Genomic DNA, 25,913 nt, shown 5'->3' on the forward strand with positions numbered 1-25,913 from the left:
GCTAAAGATATCGAAAGAGAAAGCATGCAAGTTTTGAGGTCAAGATCTGTGGAGAATGGTTACAGCTTCATCTTTATAAAGATGAAAAAGAGCCTCTGACACCTGCACAGATATGTAGGCAGGAGGGACAAGCATCAGTGTGTTCTACTTACCTTTCTCAGGACTCTATACCCTGGGGTCCTTAAGCCCCTTTTAGTTCCCATAAGACAGATGATCCCAGGCACTCAACTGGAGAAGAGGCAGGCTTGAGCCCACAGATGTATGACTACAGCAAGTCTTGGGCAGTATCATGAGCACTTGATCAACTTTAACCCCCAGTATAATAAACATGAGTGGGAATGAAAAAAATAAAAACTAGATGCTAGTGATGGGCACTGTCTGTTCAGATAAGCTTCTTATAATTGAGAAGGTGACCCTGAGGGAATCTTCCACTTTTAATGGCCCATCCCTGAGGAAGTCCACTGTGTATTCAGTTGTGAAGGATAAGGAGAAATAACAGTAGATTCCATACAAAGTGCCAGAAATATATTGGTGAAGACTGAATCGAGACAGGAAGATGACATTAGGGATTTCAAGGATTTGAGCTCTCGTTTTAAAATCCCTGATGATAAATCTGTCATCCCACTTTTGCGCAGTTTCAGGGACAGGTCAGTCTTTCCGGATGGCACTAGTAATAAAGAATCCACCTGCCAATGCAGGAGACCTAAGAGACCAGGGTTCCATCCCTGGGTCGGGAAGATCCCCTGGAGGATGGCACAGCAACCACACTGGTATTCTTACCTGGAGAATCCCGTGGACTGAGGAGCCTGGAGGGCTACAGTGCATGGGGTCACAAAGTTGGACACAACTGAGCGCTTGTTAGCAGCAGCAGGAACAGGTTAGTGATGATAGCTTGAGGGCTGCCACATCAAAGAGGACCCAGTGGAGTGAGGGACACCAGGTGGTGATGACCACTCTTTGAAATGCTGCCAGATGGACTTTCCCTTTGAGAAGACCCGGAGTCCCAAGGGGTGACTGCTTAGTGCTGTTCTCGGTAAAGAACACGGGGCAGAGGAAAAGGTACCTGAAGAAGAATCCAAGCTCTCCAGTGTTAAACTGAAGTGAAGTCTAGGCTCTCACACGCTGGTTTTCAGACTTTAGCAGGAATCAGAATCATCTGGAAAGCTCGTGAAACCTAGAGCTTCTGACTCAGTAGGTCTGATACCAGGCCCGAGGATTTGTGTGTCTATCAAGTTCCCAGGGAATGCTGATGTGGTCCAAGAAACACACACAGAGAACCAAGGCTCTCAGCCTCGGATCCATATTAGAGAGTCAGTTGGGGAGATTTTCATATTATAAAAATTTTTTCAGGTTTACTGAGATATAACTGACACATAACATTGTGTAAGTTGAAAGGGTATGTCTTGATTGAATATGTTTATAATTGCAACTTAGGGAATTCCCTGGTGGTTCAGTGATTAGGACTCTGCGCTTTCACTGCAGGGGCATGGGTTTGATCCCTGGTCAGGGAACTAAGATCCCACCTGCTAGGTTATGCAGTGTGGCCAAATCAATAAATTAATTAATTAAATTGCAATTTGATGACCACCACTGTATCAGCTGGGCTTCCTTAGTGGCTCAGAAGGTAAAGAATCCGCCTGCCATGTAGGAGACCTGGGTTAGGTCCCTGGGTAGGGAAGATGCCCTGGAGGAGGAAATGGCAACCCACTCCAGTATTCTTGCCTGGAAAACCCCATGGACAGAGGAGCCTGACTGGCTACAGTCTACGACCTCCTCTGTTCTGTCCCATAACTGCCATTTCTTTTTTTGTTTTGTGGAAAGAACCTTTAAGATCTGCTTTCTTAGCAACTTTCAGGTACAGAATACCGTATTATAAGCTATAATCACCATGCTATATGTTAAATACTCACGCTTTTATAACTGGAATGTTGTACCCTTTGACCAATATCTCCCCATTTCCTCCAGTCCCAGCCCCTGGTAACCACCATTCTGCTCTGTTTCCCCAAGTTTGCTGTTTTTAGATTCCATACATAAGTGAGATGACACAGTATTTGTCTTTCTCTGTCTGACTTTTTTCACTAAGCATAATGCCCTCCAAGTCCAAGCTCGGGGAGCTTTTAAAATGTACCAGTGTCGGGGCCTTGTCCCCTAGAGAGTCTAACGTAATTGTTCTGAGGTGTGTTAGAGCGTCAGTAATTTTTAAGACCTCTCTAGGTCATCCGAGTATTTGCCCAAGCTTGAGAAATACTGCTCTAAACTGTGCCATCAGGTTAATGAGTAGATTTTAGGTCCCTTTTATTACCTTTCTGTAGAAAAAGCAAGAAATTGATGGGCTGGGGTGCAAGGTCAGGTCAGCACTCAAGACCCACAAATATATCAACCAGTGGCATACTCCTGGGTTTGAAGGAGCGAGCTCTATAAAATGCAGGCTTTTCAACACCAAATGTTAACCGGAGACCTGTTTCTTAGCTGAGCAGCAGGCATCCCCCCATTTGGAGGGGTGCTCTTCTCACTGCCTTTCCAAAATGGTAAGCTGGACTCAACCCCAAAAAGCAAATTGTTCCCTCTTCAATTCTCTTCCCTCCTTCATGGCAAGAATGCACATCTCAGGTTAAGTGCGAGCCTTCAACAGGAGTGGCCTTTGCCAGGAGCAGAGGTTAACTTATGGCAAACATGGTTCGAGTTATACATAACTAGGAATTATTAGCATCAATTAGTTTTTGTTCTATTAATATTTATGCTTTTAATTACGATCGCTTCTTTATGGCAAGAGAGAATGGCTATTCACCTGAAACTGTTAAGGTGTTTCCTTTTTAAATTGAATAAAATTTCAGTTACACAAAATGAATTAAATCCAAGACACCTAATATACACCATAGTGCCTACAGTTAACAATACTATACTGAATTCTTAAGAGTTTGCTAAGAGGGCGGGTCTTGTGTAAAATGTTCTTACCACAAAAATATAAATAAAAATAGTGGGTGGGGGGCACTTTGGAGGTGATGGCTATGTTTATGGCGTTGGTTTCACGGGTGTGTACTTACAAGAAACTCATCCAGTGGTATACGTTAAACATGCACACTTTTTGTATACCAATCTCGCCTCAATAAAGAGGCTTATAAAACAAACAAAAGAAAAAGAGGTGAGGATTCTTGAGGCTTAATTTATTAACTTAGTGTTGGCTACTTTAAAATGCAACCAGAGGGACTTCCCTGGTGGTTCAGTGGCTAAGACTCCATCTCCCAATGTAGGGGGCCAGGTTTGATACTTGGTCAGGAAACCAGATCCCACATGCTAAAACTAAAGATCCCACATGCTGCAACTAAGACCAAATAAGACCACAGCCAAAGAAATAAATATTTTTAGAAAATAACAATAAAATAAAATGCCACCAGAAAGTAAATCTCAATTGAAAATTTTAAAATATCAAGTAGAATGAATCGAATGTTTAAAGTAGTAAATAATAATCCATATAACCATGGAGATGGTATGCTTTGTTAAAAGAAAACAGGTTGTTTGCTAAAGATATGGACCCTGATGCTGGGAAAGACTGAAGGAAAAAGGAAGAAGGTGCCAGAGGGTGAGATGGTTAGAAAGCATCGTGGACTCAACAGATGTGAATTTGAGCAAACTCCAGGAGAAAGTGGAGGACAGGGGAGCCTGGTGGGCAACAGTCTATGGGGTCACAAAGATCTGGACACAACTTAGTGACTGAACAACCACCACCACCTCCCTGCCCATCCACAACACATAATAAAACACAGAAGTACACACGAGTTGGTAAAATATATTTTATTTGTTCATACAAAGAAATAGTATGAATTACCAGAATTTCATTTTCCTAGAAACATCTTTCTCTGTGTAAAATTAATTTGTGTTATACATAGGACAAAATACTTGATTTAATTTTTTTTTCCTTTTTGTACATATTGGCTATTCTAACATCCAGGTTATAGAGGAAACAGCTAGGATTTGCACAGTATTTCATATTATTGGGTTGAATGAAACTCAGCCATAAATTAATGTTATGAAAGTGAAAAAAAAAATCTAACCACACCTTGAAGTTTTATTGACCATCTTTCTTGATCAACTGAAAAGAAAAAGACATCGACTTCCACCTTGGCCTTTTCGACACTGAGTGTTTCTAGTTGAATGGACTCTTACATTTTTCCTTTCTTATGAAAATATCCTGGCAGGATCTGACACTCTGTTTCTCCAATGTCTATAATGTACCTGTCACTCAGAGTGACTTCCTAGGAGGAAGGAGACAATTTCTCCTCCTTCATCTTCCAACTAGATGTTCATCATGCAGTCTGTGTACTTAAACACCTTTCTAGGTCCCACGTACCAAGTTCACGGACTCTTGGACAAACACCTCAAAGACAGCGTGGGCTAGATAGGAACAACAGAAACCTCCAATTTTTTTCTCAGCATTTTTGTTTGTTTTTAAACATACTGAGTGGAGTAAAGAGTACCTCATGAATATCAGAGCTTTTCCTATAACCTGGAAGAAACCCAAAACGTGCGTTAGGACAAAATTTGCCAAGAGGTGATATGGTGTTTGCCTTCTAGCAGCAAAAAAGTTAAGTTGGTGGTCTTGCAGATGGCTGGAACAGGAAGAAAGTTAAGGCCTGATTTTATGTGTTGCCTGACTTCTCCAGGAGGAAGGCATGTGGGCCCTGTAATAAGTATCACGCGATGGAGTGTAACCTTGGGAGCCGTCGGGAGCAGTCAGAAACCGCAAGCCCTCAGACCCCTCGGAAGAGATGCACAGGAAATCTGATTTATTTGTCTTCCACGGAAAAACTCATTCTAGTCCTTCAATGCTAATTATCAACATCTGTTTGGATTCAAGGATTTGACCTAGAATGGAACCTTGACTCACTTCAGTGTTCATGACTAAATGACCCTCCTTCAAGCTGAGGATTTCCTGTTTCAGTTTTAAGGCAGAGAATAAACAACTTAATCAAAAATGGTCCAGCTTGAAAAGACAAGCAGGGACCCGGAGGGGAAGGAGAAGCTTGTGTGCATTTCCCCCCCGGCTTTGTGGCAAGCCCTTCTCTGAACTACTCTGCAACTGGGCATCACGTGCCACAGCAGGGCACCAGAGCAGCCAGAAAGCCGACGGTGCAGGGGCAGGTGGTGGCTGTGGACTGACTCGGACTTGAAGCCATGTTCTACTGTAACGGAAAAGAGGGGGTGTTCCGGTTTTATTTCTAATTAGCTGACTGGAGAAATGCATGATCAATCAGCACCCTTATGAGGATGTCTTTGACACCCAAGCAGCAAGAAGGGAGAACCACCCCGTGATTATGGGCGTTCCCCTAAGTGCAGGTTCGCCTCCGCTGGGTAGAGGCAGTAACAAAGCTATGGAATGATTATAGCATCTCAGGAATGCACAGCTCCCTGCCCCCTCCCCACGTCCATCCTCCTATACCCAGCCTACATGATGACAGTTTTGCTGCTAAGCACAGACTAGCTACGTGGGCAAAAACAAACCAGCTTATCTGCAAGACATCCCTTAAAGACCAGTGTTTTGTTTCTCTAGCGAGCGAGTTATCGCATAGAACAGACAAATGTGTCCTTTGTAACTATTGCAACCCAACCAGGTTGACAACATCTTCCCATATATTCCTTGATGAAAGTATAATGCAAATGACAATTCTTTGACGGTAGAACCATTCTGGGTTAGAAAACTGAGGATCAAGTGAAGAGATTATTATTATTATGTCATATTGCTATACGGTTACCCAAGAGCCACTAGCTGGTCAGCATCAAATGACTCCCCCAGCCTTCCCACCCCACCCCTCCCTCCAGGGAGAAGCAGAGGAGAGCATTCCACATCAGCAGCTACAAGGCTGGTACTTCTCCTGCCGGGGCCTGGCTAGAACAAGAGACAGCCCAGGCTCGAGTGTCGCAGGCAACACGGGGCCAGCGTTCCCAGTCTCTTTTTATAAGAGCCTCTCCTGGTTCTGTCTGGCTGTTGGCTACAGACTATGTTGTCTGAGATGAGCTAGAAATTCCAAGGAGAGGAATTTCAGACCCCAAACGGGGGCTGGTCCTGGCATCTTGGTGGAGTCAGGAGGGAAGGCACCTGACCCCTTCAGGTCTTGCCACCCAGCACCCCTGGTTCATGCTGGTTGTTCTGCTAGCTGGGGGGATTCTTTGGTGTGTCAAGGCAGAGACTGTCTGCCCGAGAACAGAGCATGATGCACTCGCATGCAAATTAGAAAGGAGCATCTTTATTTCTAAAGCAGCAGCCAAGCACAGGACCTGGGAAAGGTGCTGTGGGGTGGGGAGGGCGGAGGGGGGGCTGACATTTGCATACACTTCAAGCCAGTTGATGAACTGGGGATGGGGCAGAAGAGGAGGCAAGGGGGCAGCCTTCAAAATCAAAAGCTAAAGTCCATGAACTTGACCCCTCACCAGCAGGCTCTAAGAGGACATGGATGTCCCTGCCAAAGTAGCGATTCTCCCCAGTGCTGAGTGGACTTGAGGGGGTGTGGGGGCGGGGTGGTGGACCTAGCACTGTGGTCTGGAGTCTGCGCCCTTGGACGTGTCAGAAAGTGGCCGAGGAAGCTGCCTCGTGGCAGTCTGTCACCTCAGATCTCCCAGAGGTGGCCAGGCAGCCAGGGAAACTGGAGTTTCAGAACAAGGAGATGACAAATGAATCCAGACAGCGATCGAAGGCTGCATACCCGTAACAACAAAAATCTCAAGTTGTGCTTTTCTTTAAATACAATGGGTAGAAAGGAAACTCAAAGGAGGGAAAAAAAAAATGGAAGCACCATCCATTGCAAGGACAAGAAAATATCAGAAAACACTTTGGAATGTTAACAGATTACGTGACTCTAAAAGAGTGTGGCTAGGCAGCTTAGTGAATTAATTGCTTATGAATTAAAAATAAATTATTATAAAATAGATTTCTGTACATTTTACATACATATACTCTCTCTCAATATTTCCTAAGCCCAAGAGGGTGCCATCAGTCCCAGCCGAAGTCGTGGCCCGTCATCTGGTAGAACTTGCGGTTGAAGGGCCGGTAGAAATCCCGCAGCTGCCGCAGCACCTGCGCGTCGATCTCGGGGTGGGGTCTGCCCTTGGTCTTGCCCAGGCAGTGGGGGCGGCCGCTGCCCTCCGCCTTCTTGAGGCAGGGGAAGCCCTTGGTCTGGTTGAAGTAGAAGTGCTTGTCTGAGATGATGCGCTTGAGGCCCAGGAAGTCCTGCACGCGGCCCAGCTCGCCGGCCGGGTCGCGCACCAGGCGCTCGCCGCTCACGAAGAGCATCTGGCGGGCGGGGAAGTGGCGCAGCCAGCGCTCCAGGTGCTCGGCGTACAGGCCGATCTGGATGGCGCTCCATGAGCGGTCCACCAGGCCCGCCGAGCGGTTCCGGAAGGCCAGGCTCTCGAAGCTGGGGATGTCGGGCCGCTTGGAGAGCGTCTGCGTGTAGTCCGACACGGCCCGGGTCACCGGGTCCCGCACCACCACCAGGAGCTTGGTGTCCTTGGACATGGCCGAGATGCGCGCGGGTGCCTCGCGCGTCACGAAGTAGCTGGGCGTCTTCTCCATGGTGATCTGGCCGTCCAGGGTCCTCGGCATCAGGTCCCTGCGCAGAGCAAACAGACCAGGGCGGGTCAGAGGTCACAGCTCTTTGGTCATACGTCTCAATAGCAATACTTTTTTTTTTTTTTTTTGCTATTCTTGCTTTTTTTTCTGATTTAGTTTTTAATTGGAGGGTAACTGCTTTAAATATGTTAATTTCTGCTGTACAACACCCATGAACCAGCTATATGTATCCATATATCCCCTCCCTCTTGAGACTCCTTCCCACCCATCCCGCCATCCCACCCCTCTAGGTCATCACAGAGCACCGAGTGGCAATGTCAGCACTTTTAATCGTGGCCCCATCTAATTTCAGTTTGTAGAAACATAAAGAAAATGCAAGTCGAATTTCAGAGCTGAGAGATATAGGTACGTCTCATCTGAAGGTTGGAGGACAGATGCTCTCCACCTAGGATGGGAAGGCACTTTAATTTAGGATAGAAGGAGTAAGATTCGACCTTCTCTGAGATCTTCCCCCCAGTGTCACCTCTCCCTTATTTTGGGGGGTATCCAGCTTTTAGATGGCCCTGAATGTCTGACTTCAGAACAGAGACCTCTGGCCTCTGGATACGTGCCTTTCAAAATAATATCACCTGGAGCGCCTAGAGATTTGGGTGTCCACGTGTCCTTGCTTTCCTGCCTTGCTGTGCTTATCATGTTGGGACAAAAGCCCTGTGGACATGGGAAGGAAAATGTCCCCAGGGCCAGTCAGGGTGTACTAGCATCGCCACAGTGACCACTGACCAAACGCCTTCACTGTGAAAGATATCCCTGAAGGCCTCGAGGCACACAGCTGCCAAAAAATCAGGAGGATTCAGATGAAATATAAACTGATGCGAAGAGAGAATTTGCTGAGACACAACTCTAGAAGCCTCCAAAACTACTTCAGATTCCATTTTTTATAGCTAGCTGGTGGAAATCTATTTTTTATAGATCCCTGGTGTATGATGCAGGGAGCTCAAATTCAGTGCTCTGTGACAACCTAGAGGGGTGGGATGGGGTGGAAGGTGGAAGGGAGGTTCAAGAGGGAAGGGACATGTGAATGCCTATAGCTGATTCATGTTGATACATGGCAGAAACCAACACAATATTATAAAGCAATTATCCTCCAATTAAAAATAAATAATTAAAAAAGAGACAGGGACTTCTCTGGTGGTCCAGTGGCTAAGACTCATTCCTTGCTGCCAATGCAGGGGTCCTAGGCTTGATTCCTGGTGAGGAAATGAAGGGTCCACATGCCACAACTAAGACCTGGTACAGCCAAAATAAATAAGTTAATAAATAAATATTTTTAAAGGGAGAGAGAGACTTGTATGGTATTTATTTATTGCTGCATAATTTAAATGTAACTACATAGGCAGAACTTGAGCAAATTCCAGGAGATAGTGGAGGACAGGAAAGTCTGGCAGGCTGCAGTCCATGGGATTGCAAAGAGTCAGACATGACTGAGCACCTAACACTCAGGATGTTCTAAACGTCCAGCTTCAAGCCATCCCTAATCTACTGAGACCAAAATTGCTTTACGGACATGTTTATAGAAATGATGATATAAACTCACATGAGCCAGAAAGGGCAACAGACTCCTCCTTCACAGCGAATTAGAGGAAGCGGGCTTCTCCCTGATGGGGGGTGGCCCCACAACCCTGCCACCAGCCCCAGCTTAAGCTAAAGCTGGATTAACCCACTTTGCCCATTTACCACTTAGATGAAGGTAGCTCTGTCATCAGGCTAATTCGATGGAGGATTAAAGAGGGCCTAGCTCTCAACTTATTCTGCATTTCCCTCAAAAGCAGGTCGAGTCTGATTAAGTCCGAATTTTTTCCCTGTGTTCAGCCACCTACATCTAGACCAAGTCTACAAGAAAGGGTTCAATAGTCAAAATCCAAGTGCCATCCCTATGACTGAAGAAAACCCCACCCGCCACGTTCTCCAGGGCCATGCACGTGGGGCAGGTTTGGAGTCTGTCTGCAGAGGGTCTGAGTGACGGAGCACAGGCGCTGAAGTCCAGCCCCTGGTCTGACTCTCAGCACCCCGTGGATTGAGGTGTGTGCCCCTCACCTGTCCACGCCTCCATTTTCTCAATTGGTCTGTGAGAAAAAGGATGATGCCCACCACCCAGGGTTCTCCTTGGGACCGAGCGTGGGAGCGAATCGGTGCCAAAGAAAGGTGGTCAGTTCCCTACTGTTGACAGCATCAGGGAAAGGGTGCAAGGAGGCAAGGGTCACACGCAGGGACTGCTCACTCCCTTGGTTCACCTGGAGAGGAGCCATAGGGATGCCCCTGGGACAAGCAAAGCTTCAGGAAGAGTGGACGTGGCTCTCTGCCCACCTAGGCTCCAGAACCACCTCTGAACCTTTGCTGCATGCATCCCCTCGACGTCCCTAAACAAGGGCCTGGCGATCATGGAACAAAATGGCCAAGTGAGAGAGCCCATATCAGGATGCGCAGAAAAGGAACAGGAAATGGTCACCATCTTATAGTCCAAAGGCACAGCCTACTCAGCCATAATGCATCTCTGGACCAGGGTCAGCTTCTTGGGTGACCCCCTGCCACGCTGCAGTATGAGCTCCAAAGGACCCCGTCTCCCCAGGACAGTCCAGAGGTTGCACACAGATGTCAGCAAGCACTCAGGGTCTTAAGACTTTCTCTGTTTATCAATAACAGCTGGGGAACTGCTGACACGGAGTCTCAGTCCCTGTCCACTGCTGGCTCCACAGACACCTTTCCCTAAGTGTGTGTGGTGTGGACACAGAGCAGCTGATGGGCGAATGTGCTACGGGGTTCTCCATCATTTCAGCAGGTGCTCCCTGAGTCCTCTCCATGGGTTTCCAGGTGCATTTCTGTGGCAGGGGGAGGGGAGTAGAATAAGCCACACGAAATATGTCTCTTTGGGTTAAGGATTATTTTAGGCTGATTATTTTTAAGAAACAATGGACGTTGAAAGGCTCTGAAAACCAGTTAATGCTAACTTTTAGTAAGAGACATTTATATTTATAAGGGAAATGCTGGGAAAGATTGAAGGCAGGAGGAGAAGAGGGTAACAGAGGATAAGATGGTCGCATGGCATCATAGACTCAGTGGACATGAGTCTGAGAGATGGTGAAGGACAGGGAAGCCTGGCGTGCTGCAGTCCACGGGGTCACAGAGTCGGACACGACTGAATAACAAGAATGTCTTCCTGTCTGTACCAGGAGGAGAAGACTGGCTATATCTCTAGAATCTCGTATCCATGGAGTTAAGTCTGCCCAACAGCTGTGCCCTTATCTACTGGGCTTTTCCCCTCCACCTCCCAGAACTGGCCTCCCCCTTCCGAAAATCTTTTGTCTCCAGCTGGAGATGGCATTTAAGATGGAGGCTTGGGCTGTTTCCAAGACTTGCTCAGGTTTCCTGGGCATCTCCCTTGTACACAGGAGGGACACATGTTATTAAACTTGTTTGTTTTTCTTCTGTTGACTGTCTTTTATTATAGGGAGCTGGGTTGGGGTGGGGGTATCTCAGCTAAGAACCTAGAAAGGAGGAGGGAAAATTATTTTTCCTCCTCTCTCCTGGTCCCGAGGCCTGGGCTCAGACAGAGTGGGGCATCTCCCCAGCATGGCCCAAGAAGTGTGCTGTTGACCCTTCTGGGCAGTTAGAGGCAAGACCCTGTTCTTGCCTCTGTCAAACAACTCTTCTGTCACCCTCCACCCTCCCTGCCTCCCAGCACCCCTGGTCCTGGAGCGAAGCCCTTTTCCATTCACTTCCTGGGCCCAGCTTCTTCCCACCCGCATCCTTCACAGGCCAGGCTCTCCTGTCCGGACACTCAGAACCTCTCCGGGCAGAGCAGTGGTTCCGAGAAGAAAGGATGGAGACATGGCCGAGGGTGACCCTGCTTACGTGGGCCCTGCAGCTCACCCCAGTGACCCCTCCAGTGGTGGCTCCAGGCGCGGGCGGGCCTCCCAAGCCAGCAGATGGGTTGCAGTTAAATTGAGCAGCTCATTAGGACAGCCAGTTTCTCAAACTGATAGCCACAGCTAATAATCTAGGCGGCGCTTTGGGACTCTGAGAGAAATTTTCACATACTGCGCCTCACCTAATCCCTTCAAGAGAGCACTGCCAGCCCCAACCTACTGAGGAGGGAGCTGCCAGTAGGCCGAGAGCTGAGACCCGGAGTCGGGCCCTCTGATACCATCACCACACCTCTTCCACCCAGCCTTCTGCATTTTCCCTACTATGATGAAATATACAAAGAGCTACACACCTGTCCTTTCTTTAAAGAGATACCTGTATTTCTTCCTCTCATTTGGAGATTAGCATCTTAATAATAGGTATTCCAGGGCTAGAATCACATGACTATGATCATAATTGTTCAAAGATGAGTCAGATTTCGAAACAATAGATGTCTTAGGCTCACACACGCTTGCTGCTAATTGCATAGGATGAGGCTGGGGGGTCAGGACAGGATGGAACAGTAGTTCTTCCTGCCAGACGCTGCCCCCCACCCCCACCTCATCCTCCCCTCTCCACCACATGGGCAGGAAGGGACACTCTTCCATACCTGGTACACATTCCCCACGCTGCTTATGAAGCCAGTGGACCTGGAGGTCTCTCTGGGGCAAGTCTCAGGAAGATGCATGCTCCCACCCACCCATCCTCAGGACAAGAAGAAGAGATGCTAAGCAGAGGTTTCAGGTGACACCCACGACATTCAGGCCTGGGGATGACCAGTCTGGGAGCATCAGGGCCCTCAAAGACCTGGACCACAGAGCAGGAACCTGGGAAACTGCAGGATTTGCAGCGGGTATTTCAGGCTTTCAACATGTTTCAGGAAACTCAAAAGAAAGCAATGGGCCCCTTGGCAGTGGCAGGATTCAGCCTTGATGCCGAGGGTGCTGGATGCCCGGGCCCTGCCCTAGACCCACAGAATCAGGCCCCTGTGGGTGGGGTCCTGACAGGGGAATCTCTCTGATGATGCCAACCTGCAGCCAGGCTGGAAGTTGTCACCCTGGGGCATCCATGAGCTGGCAGCTGCCCTGCACTTCAGCCCCTTATTCTGTGGATGCCCTGTGAACCTATGGGTATGGGGCACAGTGCTGGGTGGTGATAGAGGGCCCCCATGGTGGAAAAAAATCAAGAAAACAATATTGTTAACAGAACAAAAGCTGTTCAGCTAATCCAAGGCAGGATTTGAACCAAATTCCTGGAGTGAAGTCCAGAGAACTTGGGGTCGTATCCTCCCTGCCAAAGCAGACCAGGCCCCAAAGGGAGGGTGATGCCCACCTGCCAATGCATGAGACACAGGTTCGATTCCTGGGTCAGGAAGATCCCCTGGACAAGGAAATGGCAACCCACTCCAGTATTCTTGCCTGGGAAATCCCATGGACAGAGGAGCCTGGCAGGCTACAGTCCATGGGGGTCACAAAGAGTCAGACACAACTAAGCAACTCAACAACAACAGAGACATGCATGTGTGCAGATGCATAGAGATGTGCACACACACACACACACACCCACACACACACACACTACACCAAGCTAACTATCAAACACAAATCAGGCTCTCAGTAAAACAAAAGGAGGCAAACTGAAAGAACTAGAAGAAACTTGCGTGATGAGACTAAAAGATGCATCTAACTCTTTTATCATCTAAAGTTAGGTAATATCAACACAAACAGAAGAAAGAGAAAAACAACCAGGTGAAGAAGAGTACAAGCCCTGAATTATCTGATTTATGCTTTTGCCAAATTCATGGCTTAAAATGAAACTAAGGTCTCTTCATTTTTGAAAAGCTCATGACACTAAGATGCATTGAGGTCAAAATGACCACTGGGCCATTTCCTCTTTCACAGGCTTGTGGCAGGTGAACCAGGAGGATGTCTAGAGTCCAGTTTGAGGATATAGAATCTCAGCCCCGGGTCTGGGCGCTCACCTGCACCTGTGCCTTCGCCAGACTCAGGAGTAGCTGGGAGCCCACCTGTGGACTCAGCCTCCCGAGGGGCATGGCCGTCACGGGCTTTGGAGAAGCCCAGTGTTTACAATGAACAGCCCATGTCTCGACGGGGCTCTTATGCGTTACCTCGGAAAGCAGGCTCTTAAAAGCAAACCTTCAAGCCAACAGGCGGAGGAAATTTGAATGAACCAGACAAGTTCTAAAAGCCTTGTAATCCTGATGTTCTTCAGCAGCCAATGTTGCCCTAATTTTCTTTTTCTGCTTCTTTTCTTTCTTTGGATGGCATGTCGGTTCCCAGAGTCCAGCAAGTGAACTTACTGTTGGAACTGGCAAGTTACACAAGAAAAAAGAGGAAGATTATTGAGATGGGTGTAACCCATCGCACTACAGCCAAACAGATGCTGAAACACTGACACAAAACAGATGATGGAAGTGAATGAACTTGAACTTCAGAGAGCAGACAAAGCTGCAAGCCACAATGGGGTTGGGTGGGCCCAGCTCCCTCTGGGACTGAGGAAAACTAGAAAGAGGGGAGGATGGGAGGATGATCTCTTTGTTTGGTTCCAGAAACACCAAATATATATATATATATATACACACACATATATATATACACTAGTATAGATAAAATAGATAAACAAGTACCTGCTAGATAGCACAGGGAATGCTACTCGATATTCTGTAATGATCTATATGAGAAAAGGATCTGAAGATATAGTTAAATAGATGCTAAGTTGCTTCATTCGTGTCCGACTCTGTGCGACCCCATAGATGGCAGCCCACCAGGCTCCCCCATCCCTGGGATTCTCCAGGCAAGAACACTAGAGTGGGTTGCCATTTCCTTCTCTAATGCATGAAAGTGAAAAGTGAAAGTGAAGTCGCTCAGGTTGTCTACTTGAAAGTTACACAGTTGTGTCCGACTCCTAGCGACCCCATGGACTGCAGTCTACCAGGCTCCTCCGTCCATGGGATTTTCCAGGCAGGAATACTGGAATGGGGTGCCATGGCCTTCTCCAATAGTTAAATAGATAGAGACGGGTATATGTATAACTAAATCCCTTTGCTGCACACCCGAAACTAACATAAATTAGTTGCAAATCAACTACTCCAATTAAAAATAAAAGAAATAGTCTCATGTTTCCTGACCTCCAATAAAGATCTTTTTTCTTCCTTTTTAGAACCTACTTTTTAACCTACTTACATAAATCACCATCCTGTCCAGTTCTATGACTTTGGACAAATGCACAGAATTGTCTAACAGCCAGCATCACAGTCGTAATCCAGCTCAATTCCCTCACTCCCCACTCTTTCTCTTGCACTGCTCCTTTCCATCAAAATCTAAAATTGAACTCTGTGCACAAGGCAAATCCCCTTACAAATGGCCCTAGGCTGCCCAAATCCTTGCGTTGATACCAGTGGGATGGAAATATTGATTGAGAAGAGAAAATGGTCAATAGACTTAGACGTTTTGACATCACAAATCTATTTACCATTGCTTTAAAAGAAGAAGCTACAAGTTGTTTCCAGGTCTCTGTCTGTCTTCCAGTTCTGGCTCCTAACTAGCTTGTCCCCCATCCCCCACCCCACCCCCACATCCCTGCGTCCTCGGCTTCCTGGTCTGTAAATCAGTACCACAGAGAAGGTCAAATTCTGATAAACTGCCCTGAGGACAAACTCAGGGTGGGGAGGACAGGCCAGGGAGCAACGATGCCATATCATCTTTAGACTTCCCAAAGCCCACATCCTGGTGGCTCAGATGGTGAAGAACCCACCTGCATTGCAGGGGATGTGGGTTCGATCCCTGAATTGGGAAGATCCCCTGGAGAAGGAAATGGCTACCCACTCCAGTATTTTTGCCTGGAGAATTCATGGACAGAGGAACCTGGCAGGCTACAGTCCATGGGGTCACTGAAGAGTCAGAAATCACTGAGTGACTAACACTTTCGCTTTCAAAGCCCACATCCAGCCTCTGAGAGTTCAAAAGCCCATGGTGCAGCCAGGAGAAACCTTTACAAACAGAATAATCAGCATCTCTAGGAAGGTTACATCTCTCCTCCCACCCTGCAAACAGACAGTAAACAGTCAAACCTCCTCTCACAGTCCCAAATCAGTGTGGGAAATAAGGATATCCCCCCTTAGAAGGGTTAAACAAATAAGGCGCCATTTAAAAAAAATAGCTGTTAAATCCACAAGTATCAGCTGCAAAACTCAAAAGCCCTGGGATCCCAGGGATGCAGGGAGTGGGGTGCTGAACAGAGCAGAGAGGGGTGAAAACACCCTGAATGATACCCTCGTGACGGACACGTGGCAACATGTCACACAGTCAAGCCCACAGAACACAGCTCAGCTAGGGTGGACCCTGCTGTGAACCGTGGACTTGGCGTGATGACGCCTGATGTGTCGGTGTGAGCTCGTTGTGACCAGTGGACGGCTCTGACGGGGGCTATCAGTGGTGGGGGAGGCTGTGCTTGAGGGGGAGCAGGAAGCACATGGGAATGTTCTTGAACCCCAATCTGAATGCCCATGCTTGGTTTCCAGAACTCTGTCCTTTCTGCTTGATTTTGCAATGAACCTAAAACTGCTTAAAAAAAGAAGAAATAGAAAAAGGTTGAGATCCTGTCTGTCCTCTTCCTGTCTGTGGACTATGGCTTCCTCCGTGGGAAGGCCGGGGTCACGCACCCTCGTGTCCTCAGCCCGGGCCACGAGCACTGGTACGCCGTGCTCATGGCAGTCTTTTCCGTACCCTCGCCTTCCCCTGCACTCCGGGCCGAGGGCACCTCCTGGGATGCTGGGGCCACGGCACCTTTGCATTCTCTATGCTGCCTCCTTCACCCCCAACCACTCAGGAAGAAAGAAAACCCTTTCCTCCTGGGGTTTGTCCCTGACATCTTGACCTGTGAACACAGGTAGAACATCTTAACCTGTAAGCAGCATAAGGGACTAAATCTCCAACTTCCTGCCTTGAAAATATATGACAAAAAATAAACTCAGAAAACAAACAAAAAATAACAAGACTTCTTTTACGAAAGGATGCCCTTGGGTTCTTGGGATCTGACTGCTCTCCCTTAGCCTTTCCTCCTGGGCTCAGAGGCCCACTGCCCTGCCTGGTCCGCAGAGGAGGGAGTTAGGCTGAGGTTAGCTGAGTGCCTCAACCTCCCGTCACTGAGGCCAGGGAAGCACTCGAGTGGCCAACTTGAAAAGGGCAGAAAGGGCTGCTGGGGGCGTGGAGGGCTGGGGATGCTGCCTGGAGGAAAAATGCAAAGCTGCTGACCGTCCAGGAGGTGACATATGCTGATAGGTTGAGGGGAGAGGCAGGGGGACGTGTCCCCAGGCTTCAGTGGGTGCTGGGTGCTCTGGAGTTAAATCATTTTCAAAAGAAAAACCGGGGAGAGGGGCTTCCTTGTTTGTCCAGTGATTAGGAATCTGCCTGCCAGTGCAGGGGACGTGGGTTCAATCCCTGGTCTGGAAACTAGGACCCCGTGTGCAACGGAGCAGCTGAGCCTATGAGCCACAACCACTGAAGCCCATGCGCCCTGCAGAGCCCGTGCTCCACAAGAGAAGCCACCGCAAGGAAAAGCCCACGCATCGCAACTAGAGAGCAGCCCCCACTCGCCACAACTAGAGAAAGTCCACACAGCAATGAAGACCCAGCAGAACCAAAAGTAAGTAAAAAAAAAAATTAAAAAAAAAAAAAAAACTAGGGGGAAGAAAAAGAGCAGTCTCCAGGGTCATTACCATCCTAATCGAAGGGGTTTCTGCTGTGACAAGTGTGGGCAGCTGGGGTCCTGTTTCCCGAAGGCCTGTCTACCAGCCCTGAACCTCTATCCCAGGTGAGTACCCCAAACTGTCCCCAGGGCAGCATCCTTCTCCCTTGTGAGTTTGTAAGTTACAGTGGACTTCAGGTGGATGGGGGACAAAGACAAAGGTCTAGGCTTGTGGCTTCTATTCCCTTCCAGGAAGATGAGAGCTGCAGAGATGAGAAAGGAACTCTTCCTGCAACCTCGACTGTGGACGAGGAGACAAGGTTGCTTCTGAGACTTGTAACTCGAGCTGTAAGTGGTAACCCTGGGAAGTTTCATCTTTAAAGCAGTTTTCTTCCCTGGGGAGAAGGGAGGAGGGCTGGGAGGAAGGTGGGGATCAGCTCGGCCCCTTCTTATCTGGAAACGTCTTCCTTTGTAGGAAGTCTCTGAGCCCAAGGATTGGAAAGCTCCCTTTCAAAGGGCCACACATCTCCATAAATAATTATCTCCGTTTGGGCGAGATGTTTGCATATCAAAGAACTCCTTCGGGAGTGTTTAAAATAATTTAAAATGAAATTATAAATAGTCTGTTGTTCTCCTTGTTTCTCTGGTCCCTGGAGTGGTTGGGCTCCCGGAAGTGATGTCATTATTCATTATGAAGTTTACTGGGTCTTTTTACTTACTTTTTTAAAAAAAGGTAATGGGTAGGAAAGAAGAGACATAACAAAGGATGGACTCCCCCAAGCCCCCTCCTCTGCCAGCCCTCGCCCCTTTCGCCCCTCCCACCCCTCAACCCCCACCGAAAGGATTTGGCCTCCATTGTATGAGAATTTCAATACTGCTCAGAAAATGAAAAGCCTTTGAGTGCCATAAGGGGGTGGTGCTCAAAAGAGCATCTCGCAGCTCTGGGTCAATCCAAGATTCCTTTCATTTTGGCAGAATCCTCCACTATAGACCCTGCTTCACAAAGGCCTGAGTTCCTGTTCCTGGAAGGGACTGGGGGGGCTGGGGGGCAGAGGGAGGGTTTCAATTAAAAGCTAATAGCCTTTTGTGTCTGGGCGCTCTGGGGCACTGCTCGTGTTTATTAGACCTCACTGTGTGCGGGCACAAACCATGTGAAATCAGAGTAATCTGTGCCCCCCGTTTCCTGGAAAAAAAATTGTTTTTGATCAATAGAAAGAGAGGAAAAAAAAAGTTTTCTGGGAAGCGCAGTCTTTAGAAAGTAAAATCAGCCTGTCCGTGGGCAGGGGGGTGGGGGCAGAGCTCAGGACCCAGAGGGAGAGGAGACCTCGGCAGCACAGACAGATGTGGGAAGGCTGTCCCTCCCTGGACAGATTCTTCTCTGTGTAGACCCGACCTGCCCTCACTTCTGATCCATGTGGGCTTCCCCTCTGGAATCCGCTTCTTCTCCCCGGGGTGCTGGGAGCCCAGCTCTGCCTGGGTGACTCCCCAGCAACAAAGGGCCAGCCCTCAGGCGGCTGCACTGGCTGGTATGTTTCACAGGCTCCTGAAATCCTCTCCCAGCTCAGGCTTCACCCCAAGAAAGGCTTCCCCCATCCCACCCCACCCCTGTGCTCTTGGCAACCAGGTACAAATGTTAGTAAACAGACCCTCACTCAAGAACCACTCAGCACCGCCAGTCAACACAGAGTGGATGGAAATCACTTCCCCACACAGGGAAGCACCCCTCTCCTCCACCGCCCGCACCCAGGATAAGGGGAGGGGGCTTCCTGACATAGCGAAGTCTACCCAGTGCTAGACGCTTGAAGCCCAGGGCTCTGGTTCCTGCGCAGCCGCTGACAAGACTTGACACTCAAAGCTTCAGGCTCAGTGTAGAAAAATTAATGGGTGACTTCCTTAACTCAGAATGACAACCTCTAGGTCCATCCATGATGCTGCAAATGGCATGATTTCATTCTGTCTGACAGCTGAGTGGTATTCCATTGTAAACAAACGTGATACAAATGAACTTATTTACAAAATAGAAACAGACTCACAGACTTAGAGAACGAACTTATGGTGGCCAGGAAGAAGGACAGGGAGAACGGATAGTTGGGTAGTTTGGGATGGACATGTACACGCTGCTACATTTAAAATGGATAACCAACAAGGACCTACTGTGTAGCACAGGGAACTCTGCTCAGTGTTACCTGGAAGACTGGATGGGAGGGGAGTTTGGGGGAGAATGGATACATGTATATGTATGGCTGAGTCTCTGCTGTCTGAAACTATCTCAACATTGTTGACTGGCTATACTCCAATTCAAAATAAAAAGTTTAACCATAAAAAAAGTTGATTTTGACACTAATAAAAAAAAAGTTAATGGGAATTTTCCTGGTGGTCCAGTGGTTAAGAGTCCATCTTCCAGTGCAGGGGGTGTAGGTTTGATCCCTGGTCAGGGAGCCAAGATCCCACATGTGTTGTGGCCAAAAACCTCAAACATAAAACAGAAGCAATGCTGTAAAAAAAAAAAAGTCAATAAAGACTTAAAATGGTCTACATCAAAAAATCTTTTAAAAAGTGAATGGACTGGTTTAAAAGGGTTGTTGGCTCTAAAATTCTATAAGGGGACCCTTACAATCTCCATCTCTCCCACCACAACCTCATGCCACCTCCTTCCCCAGCCAGTTGTAGGTTGGCACAAGTTGATACAGGAGAATCTATACAAATATTTAATGATGGAATAGGTGCAAAGGGTACTTTAGGCACCTTGAGGATACAGGTCAACCCCACGAATGTAATTCAGACAGAGGTTACTGTCAAGGGCACCCCCAAACTAGGCAAACTGGTGCCTGAGGAAACAGAAAGGGAAGTAGAACTCAATCAAGGTCAGGCTGTGGGTCCTCAGGCAAGTTGTCTAACATCTCTGAGCTGTCTCTCCTCATTTGTGAAATGGAGATACTTTAAAAAAAAAAAAAAACAAGAATGAGACTCAGTCGTAGTTCATACGTGAACAAGCTCCTAACACAGCGAAACCCTACTTAAGGGTAAGGTGGGATGACCTCCACTCATGTCCCCACTTTATCTCCTTTGACTTACGGCTCTAGGTGCTAGGGGGATTTCTAGGGAAATATTGCTAAGGAAAAAGAAATTCCACATTGGTTCTCACATTCAAAGTCTCTTGTAAAACAAGTATTTGAAAGTGTCTCCATTTCCTGGAATTCTCACTTGTGCCAGAAAGGATCCCATGTGTGGACCTTCTTTCTTAGTCCCCTGGTAGGACCCTGGCAACCAAGGAAAACCAAGCTCCCCCTCTTGCATTGACATTACTGAATGGACGTGATGATCCAAGCCAAAAAGGAGCAGGAAATGAGGCAGTCTTTCATATGAACACATCCTGCCTCGGAAGGTTCTTTCTTTCTTTCCTTCCTTCCTTCTTTCTTTCCTCCCTCCCTCCTCTCTCCCACTCTCTCTTTCATCCCTTCTTTCTCTTTCTTTCCTCCTTCTTTCCTCCCTCTTTTCTTTCTTCCTTTCTTGCTCTCCTTCCTCACCTCTTTCTTTCTATGGCAGAGAATGAGGTTTACATGAAGTAAAACAGTCTATTTAGGGGCAGGAGCCATCTGAGGCTGATGAAAAGAAACAACCCAACTGCTGAAACCAGATCCACAGAGTGAAGACTTGACATAATCCGTTACCTTCCTGCCCCCTGACTGCGGGGCCAGCGGGAGTTGGGGATGAGAGAAACCCCAGTCAACTCTTAAGTCCAAGACAATGGCTCCATCCTGCTCCCCGCTCCCCTTCCACTTGACAAACAGAACCCCATTTTATGGTTATCAGCTGAAAACAGTATAAAGTAAATTAGGTCAATAAAAACCCCAGACATAAGTTTGAGTAAAGCTCAACGGATGGGAAATGAGAACAAATAAACTCCCCTTATCACAGGCTCTAAATCGCTAAGAACATTTTAGAGAAGAAAAGAGGTGCTTTCTGCCCACAGAGAACATCCCTGGGAGTGTATTAAGCTGGAGACAAACGCTGCAGACAAAGAAGACCCGCAGTTTCGCAGTTTCTTATCTCACACACCTATCAGCAGCAGCACTTGTTTCTTCCCAGTGGTTCTAGGTGCTTGAAGGTGTCTTGAGACAGGAAGTGGCACGCAAGGCTGATAGAAAGTCTAAAGACACCCATCAAAGTCCACCCTCTCCTATGCTTATGGAGACTCTCAGTTTGGAAAGGATAGAGGCTTCTAAGAGCCAGTTTTCAGGAGGAGAAAGGTAAGTGCAACCTCCTCAGAGTCTCATCCACTTATTGCCAGTCACCATTTTTTATAAAACCTCAATACATCTGTAACAGATTGCTAAGCAGAGTCCAACTTGCCTGTATATTTCATGTCCGAGGGGAGGAGAAATGGAAAGTCTTGGAGGCTTGAAGTTTTGCTTAGTGTTCTGGATTATTTGAGCACATTCCCTCATGACGGTTCATATTCTGTGAGAACCTTTTGGTAGATGGTGAGTCTTACAACTTCCAGCCTTGCTTCTGTTCTTGACACAAAGCATTCCCTCCCCCTACCCCACAACTCCCGCAAGGGAACAAAACTGCGAGCACCAGGGGGATCAAATAACCAAATGGTTAGTGAGAGGGCTGCTAAGAATTACAAGTGAGATTAGCCTTTTACCCTGCATTAGCCCCAGTGAAAAACTAACCCTGTAACTACTTTTAAGCCTAATGATGATTTCTAAGAACAAGATGTTTGGTTCAATCTTATGGCCTGCCATATTTTGTTTTGTATTTCTTTGGATGGTACCTCGTAAGACAGTACATCTTCAAAAGAAATACAAGAAAAAGGGCAAAAAACCTGGGATAGGAAGCACTGGAAAATAATCTGCTGAATGAACAAACACATGAAGGAATGAAAGGAAATTAACTTGCAGTGCTTAAAGCTAATGACTGGGGGTCACAGGGCAAATATGTAAAGAGAATTGGGGGCAACCTGGGATGATAAATTACCATTTGGGGAAGGTTTGAAAATGGTGACCATATCAGGATCTGAATGCCCAAAGTAATTAATCCTAGAGCAACATTTATGTACCACCACGCCCATTACATTAAGTGACACTATTCCATCAGGAGGCCATCCACATAAAGAAGGTCTTGACCTTGCGTGCTAAGCTACAGCAAAGAACAAGTCCCTTATTTCACCTGAGGGACAGACGCCAGCCATGAGCTCTTCTCACTTTTGAACTTTGGATGCCCCCGAGTTTGGGGGCGGGGCGGGGGGGGGTGCAGTAATAAACCACCAATGGATATGAATCTGAGCAAACTCTGGGAGATGGTGAAGGACAGGGGGGCGTGGCATGCTGCAGGCCATGGGGTCGCAAAGAATCATACATGACTTAGCGACTGAACAACAACAATAATAAAAAGACTAGGAATGTGGGCAGGATCTCTCATGGATGGTTAAAGAATCAGGGAATACACTAGAATCAGGGAAGGACTAGGAATGTGGGTGGGATGGCGGGTGGGATGGCTCATGGACAGCTAAGGAATCAGTGACATGGTGTGAAGGTATCATTCACAGGGACGTTTCTTGCCCTCAGGGGGCTCACTGTGTATTTGGAGAGAAATTCCACATCCAGGAAGTTCCCCAATAGATATTGCATTGAAATGTGCAAAACAAGCATCCAAAAGTCATGTCCTTTGGGACATCTGCAGCTTCCTTGAGCTGGTGCCAAGGCCAAGGGGAACAACAATGTCAAGAAGAAAAGATACCCAAGTGTAGGAACATAAGGCAGTGGTTGAGACACTGGGCTTGGACTGAAGTTTGTTTGTTTGAGGAATGGTGAGAATAAGACTACAATGATTAGGAAGTGGCTGGAGTGGCCCCCTTTCCACTCTGCCCAGCCCTCCCCCCACTGCTTCCCCAACATCTTTTCCAGAAGCTAAACCTAGAAAACTTCACAGCTTCTCATGATGTTGAACAAGATGTTCAAGTTTCCTGGCCGGGAATCTCCCTACCTTTCCAAAAGGACATGCTTGTCCCATTCCTCCATTCTTACCCTTCACCCCAGCCACGGGCAAGCAGAGTCCCCCTCCTTCTCGTACGTTCCTACAGCACTCATTCCCACCCTAGGCTGGGTTAGCAATTCTTGCTCCCTTCTTATGATCCTACCCTGCCAACAGCCTCCCTGCAAATATACACATGTGTGTGCGCGCGCGCACACACACACGCACACACACACACACACACACATACATGTTAGCATACCCTTTCTCTAGCTGCTATTATCTACTTCCAGGGGGTTGAAGCCTGGACTTTGCCTTATTTGCACTGTGGCCAAACTCAATGGCATTTAGATGAATGAAGGGTGCATAAATAAACAATTGCTAGAAAGAACTTGGATTTGATCTCAGACAATGAGAAGCCACATCAAACATGGGAGTGAGCGACCTGAAAGTGTATCAGGAGTGGGGGAGACAGATCTGGGCTGTTAGCTGATGATAAACTCCGTGAGGCTACTGAAGCTTGATACAAGAAGGTGTAAAGAACACTGGAATAAGCAGAAAAGATTACTGGGCATCCCCAGTGGAAAACTGAACAATACGTTATCTGGAGATAGCTTTCTTATTGCTTTTGAGATATTTGGCAACTCTGTAAATTATAGGTAACAACACGGCAAGGCAACATGATTCTTGACCACAGGCATGCAAATAAGTGCCTTCTGGTAGAACTTCTGTGGGTTTCCTTCTCCACCACCCACTACATGGGAAAAGTCAATTTCGCCCACTTATAATGTCATCTCAATGTTCCTTTATTCCAAGGAAACTGAGGTTCTTTTGACTTCTTTGGACCAATGGTAACAGCTGCCATGTTCTCTCATTAATAATAAGTAAAATAAAATCCTTAACATGGTCATTAAGGAAATATAATCCTTAACATTGTAAGTGGATGAATCATGATTTTACCTTTTGCCTTTAGAAAATTATCCTTTACCAAAAGCCTGGATTAGCCATGTGCTTTTCATAAGAGTGCTATCCAAATGAGGATGTGGTATGTATGTGTGCATGTGTGTATACACATATGGATTTCCCTGGTGGCTCAGATGGTAAAGAATGCACCTGCAATGCAGGAGACCAAAGTTCAATCCCTGCATCAGGAAGATCTCCTGGAGAAGGGAATGGCTACCCACTCCAGTATTCTTGCCTGGAGAATTCCATGCACAGTGGAGCCTGGCAGGCTACAGTCTACAGGGTTATAAAGAGTCAGACATGAGTGAGTGAATAACACTTTCAGTTTCATACATGTACATACATACAATGGAATACTACTCAGCCATAAAAAAGAATGAAATAATGCCATTTGCAGCAACATGGATGGACCCAGAGATTATCACACTAAGTGAAGTAATTCAGACAGAGAAAGCCAAATGCCACATGATATCAATTATATGTGGAATCTGAAATATGACACAAATGATCTTATCTATGAAACGGAAATAGACTCACAGACATAGAGAACAAACCTGTGGTTGCTAAGGAGGCGGGGAGGGATGGAGTGGGAGGCTGGGGTTAGCAGATGTGAACTATTACATATAGAATGGATAAACAAGGTCTGACTATGTAGCATAGGGAACTATATTCAATATCCTGCAATAAGCCATAATGGAAAGGAAAATGAAAAAGAATATGTATATATATACACACACACACACACACACACACATATATATATATATATATATATATACTTTTCTGTATAGCAGAAATTAACACAGCATTGTAAATCAACTATACTTCAATAAAATAAATATAAAAAGAGTGCTATCCACACCAGTGGCTTTTACCCCATAGCATCCTCTTGATACCAACCACCTTCCCATCTTAGTACCAAGAACAGTCATGCTTTCCGTTGAGCAAACAGTTTGTTTGAATGACTTGTGTAACTGAGGCCTGTCTGTCTGTGAAGGCTGCCATGAAGCTGAAGGTCATGTCCACTATGTGGCCCCCACTATGGATTCTCCTTTCTTACTCTCACATTTTATGTGTTTGTGGCCCTTTAAGTATCCTTCAAAAACCACCTGAAGTACGTGTTCAAGAAGGCGGACACAGAATAAATGCAATTCCGTAGATCTGAATGGAAAGCGGGTGTGGGGGCGAAAACAACAGGACAGCTGATTGGAAAACACACTGAAGGGAGGAAAAAAGGAAAGCAGGTTAGAGATGAGGAAAGACCTTCAGTTTTTTAAGCAAGATGGATCAAGGGTGGGACGCTTATGGGTTCTGAGTTCACCCACAGAAACTGTGGCTTCCAACCCACTTTTCAGGATGGAAGTCAGGACACAATGAAGGTGCTCAGCCCAGAAATGATATAAACACAAGAGGGTTTAGGATTCAGTGTCTATGTAAAAAGCAGAAATGGAGATAAGGTGAACATGACCCCAGATTCTAAGCTAGCTTTGGGTCCAGACAGATTAGCCCAGGTGGGGTGCGAGGCTCCCTGGCAGGCCAGCCTGGAGGCCGGGGTCATGAACAAATACTGCCTCTCCCTGCAATGCTCAGCACTGCCCTCCATTCACTGACAAAGCCAAATAAAGACCTTTAAGATGCTACTTTCCCAAATGAATCCACTTCCAAATCCAGGGCTGGGAACACACAGCACTAAGCCCGTGAGCAAACACTCCTGAAGAGGAGAACAAGAGACTCCTCTCTG

General features: G+C 47.0%; 1 protein-coding gene across 1 annotated transcript in view; it reads right to left on the reverse strand.

Moving 5' to 3' along the window:
* Window positions 1-3,777: 3,777 nt before the first annotated feature.
* The window catches only part of HS3ST3B1 (heparan sulfate-glucosamine 3-sulfotransferase 3B1), a 43,108-nt gene continuing 20,972 nt past the window's right edge, over window positions 3,778-25,913 (reverse strand). The window contains exon 2 of the mRNA XM_006068249.3: window positions 3,778-7,604. Coding sequence (XP_006068311.2) covers window positions 6,986-7,604 — 619 coding nt within the window. The 3' untranslated portion in view covers window positions 3,778-6,985. The remainder of the gene's footprint in view (window positions 7,605-25,913) is intronic.

This window comes from Bubalus bubalis, chromosome 3 (assembly GCF_019923935.1).
Source record: "Bubalus bubalis isolate 160015118507 breed Murrah chromosome 3, NDDB_SH_1, whole genome shotgun sequence".
NCBI classification, from domain to species: domain Eukaryota; kingdom Metazoa; phylum Chordata; class Mammalia; order Artiodactyla; family Bovidae; genus Bubalus; species Bubalus bubalis.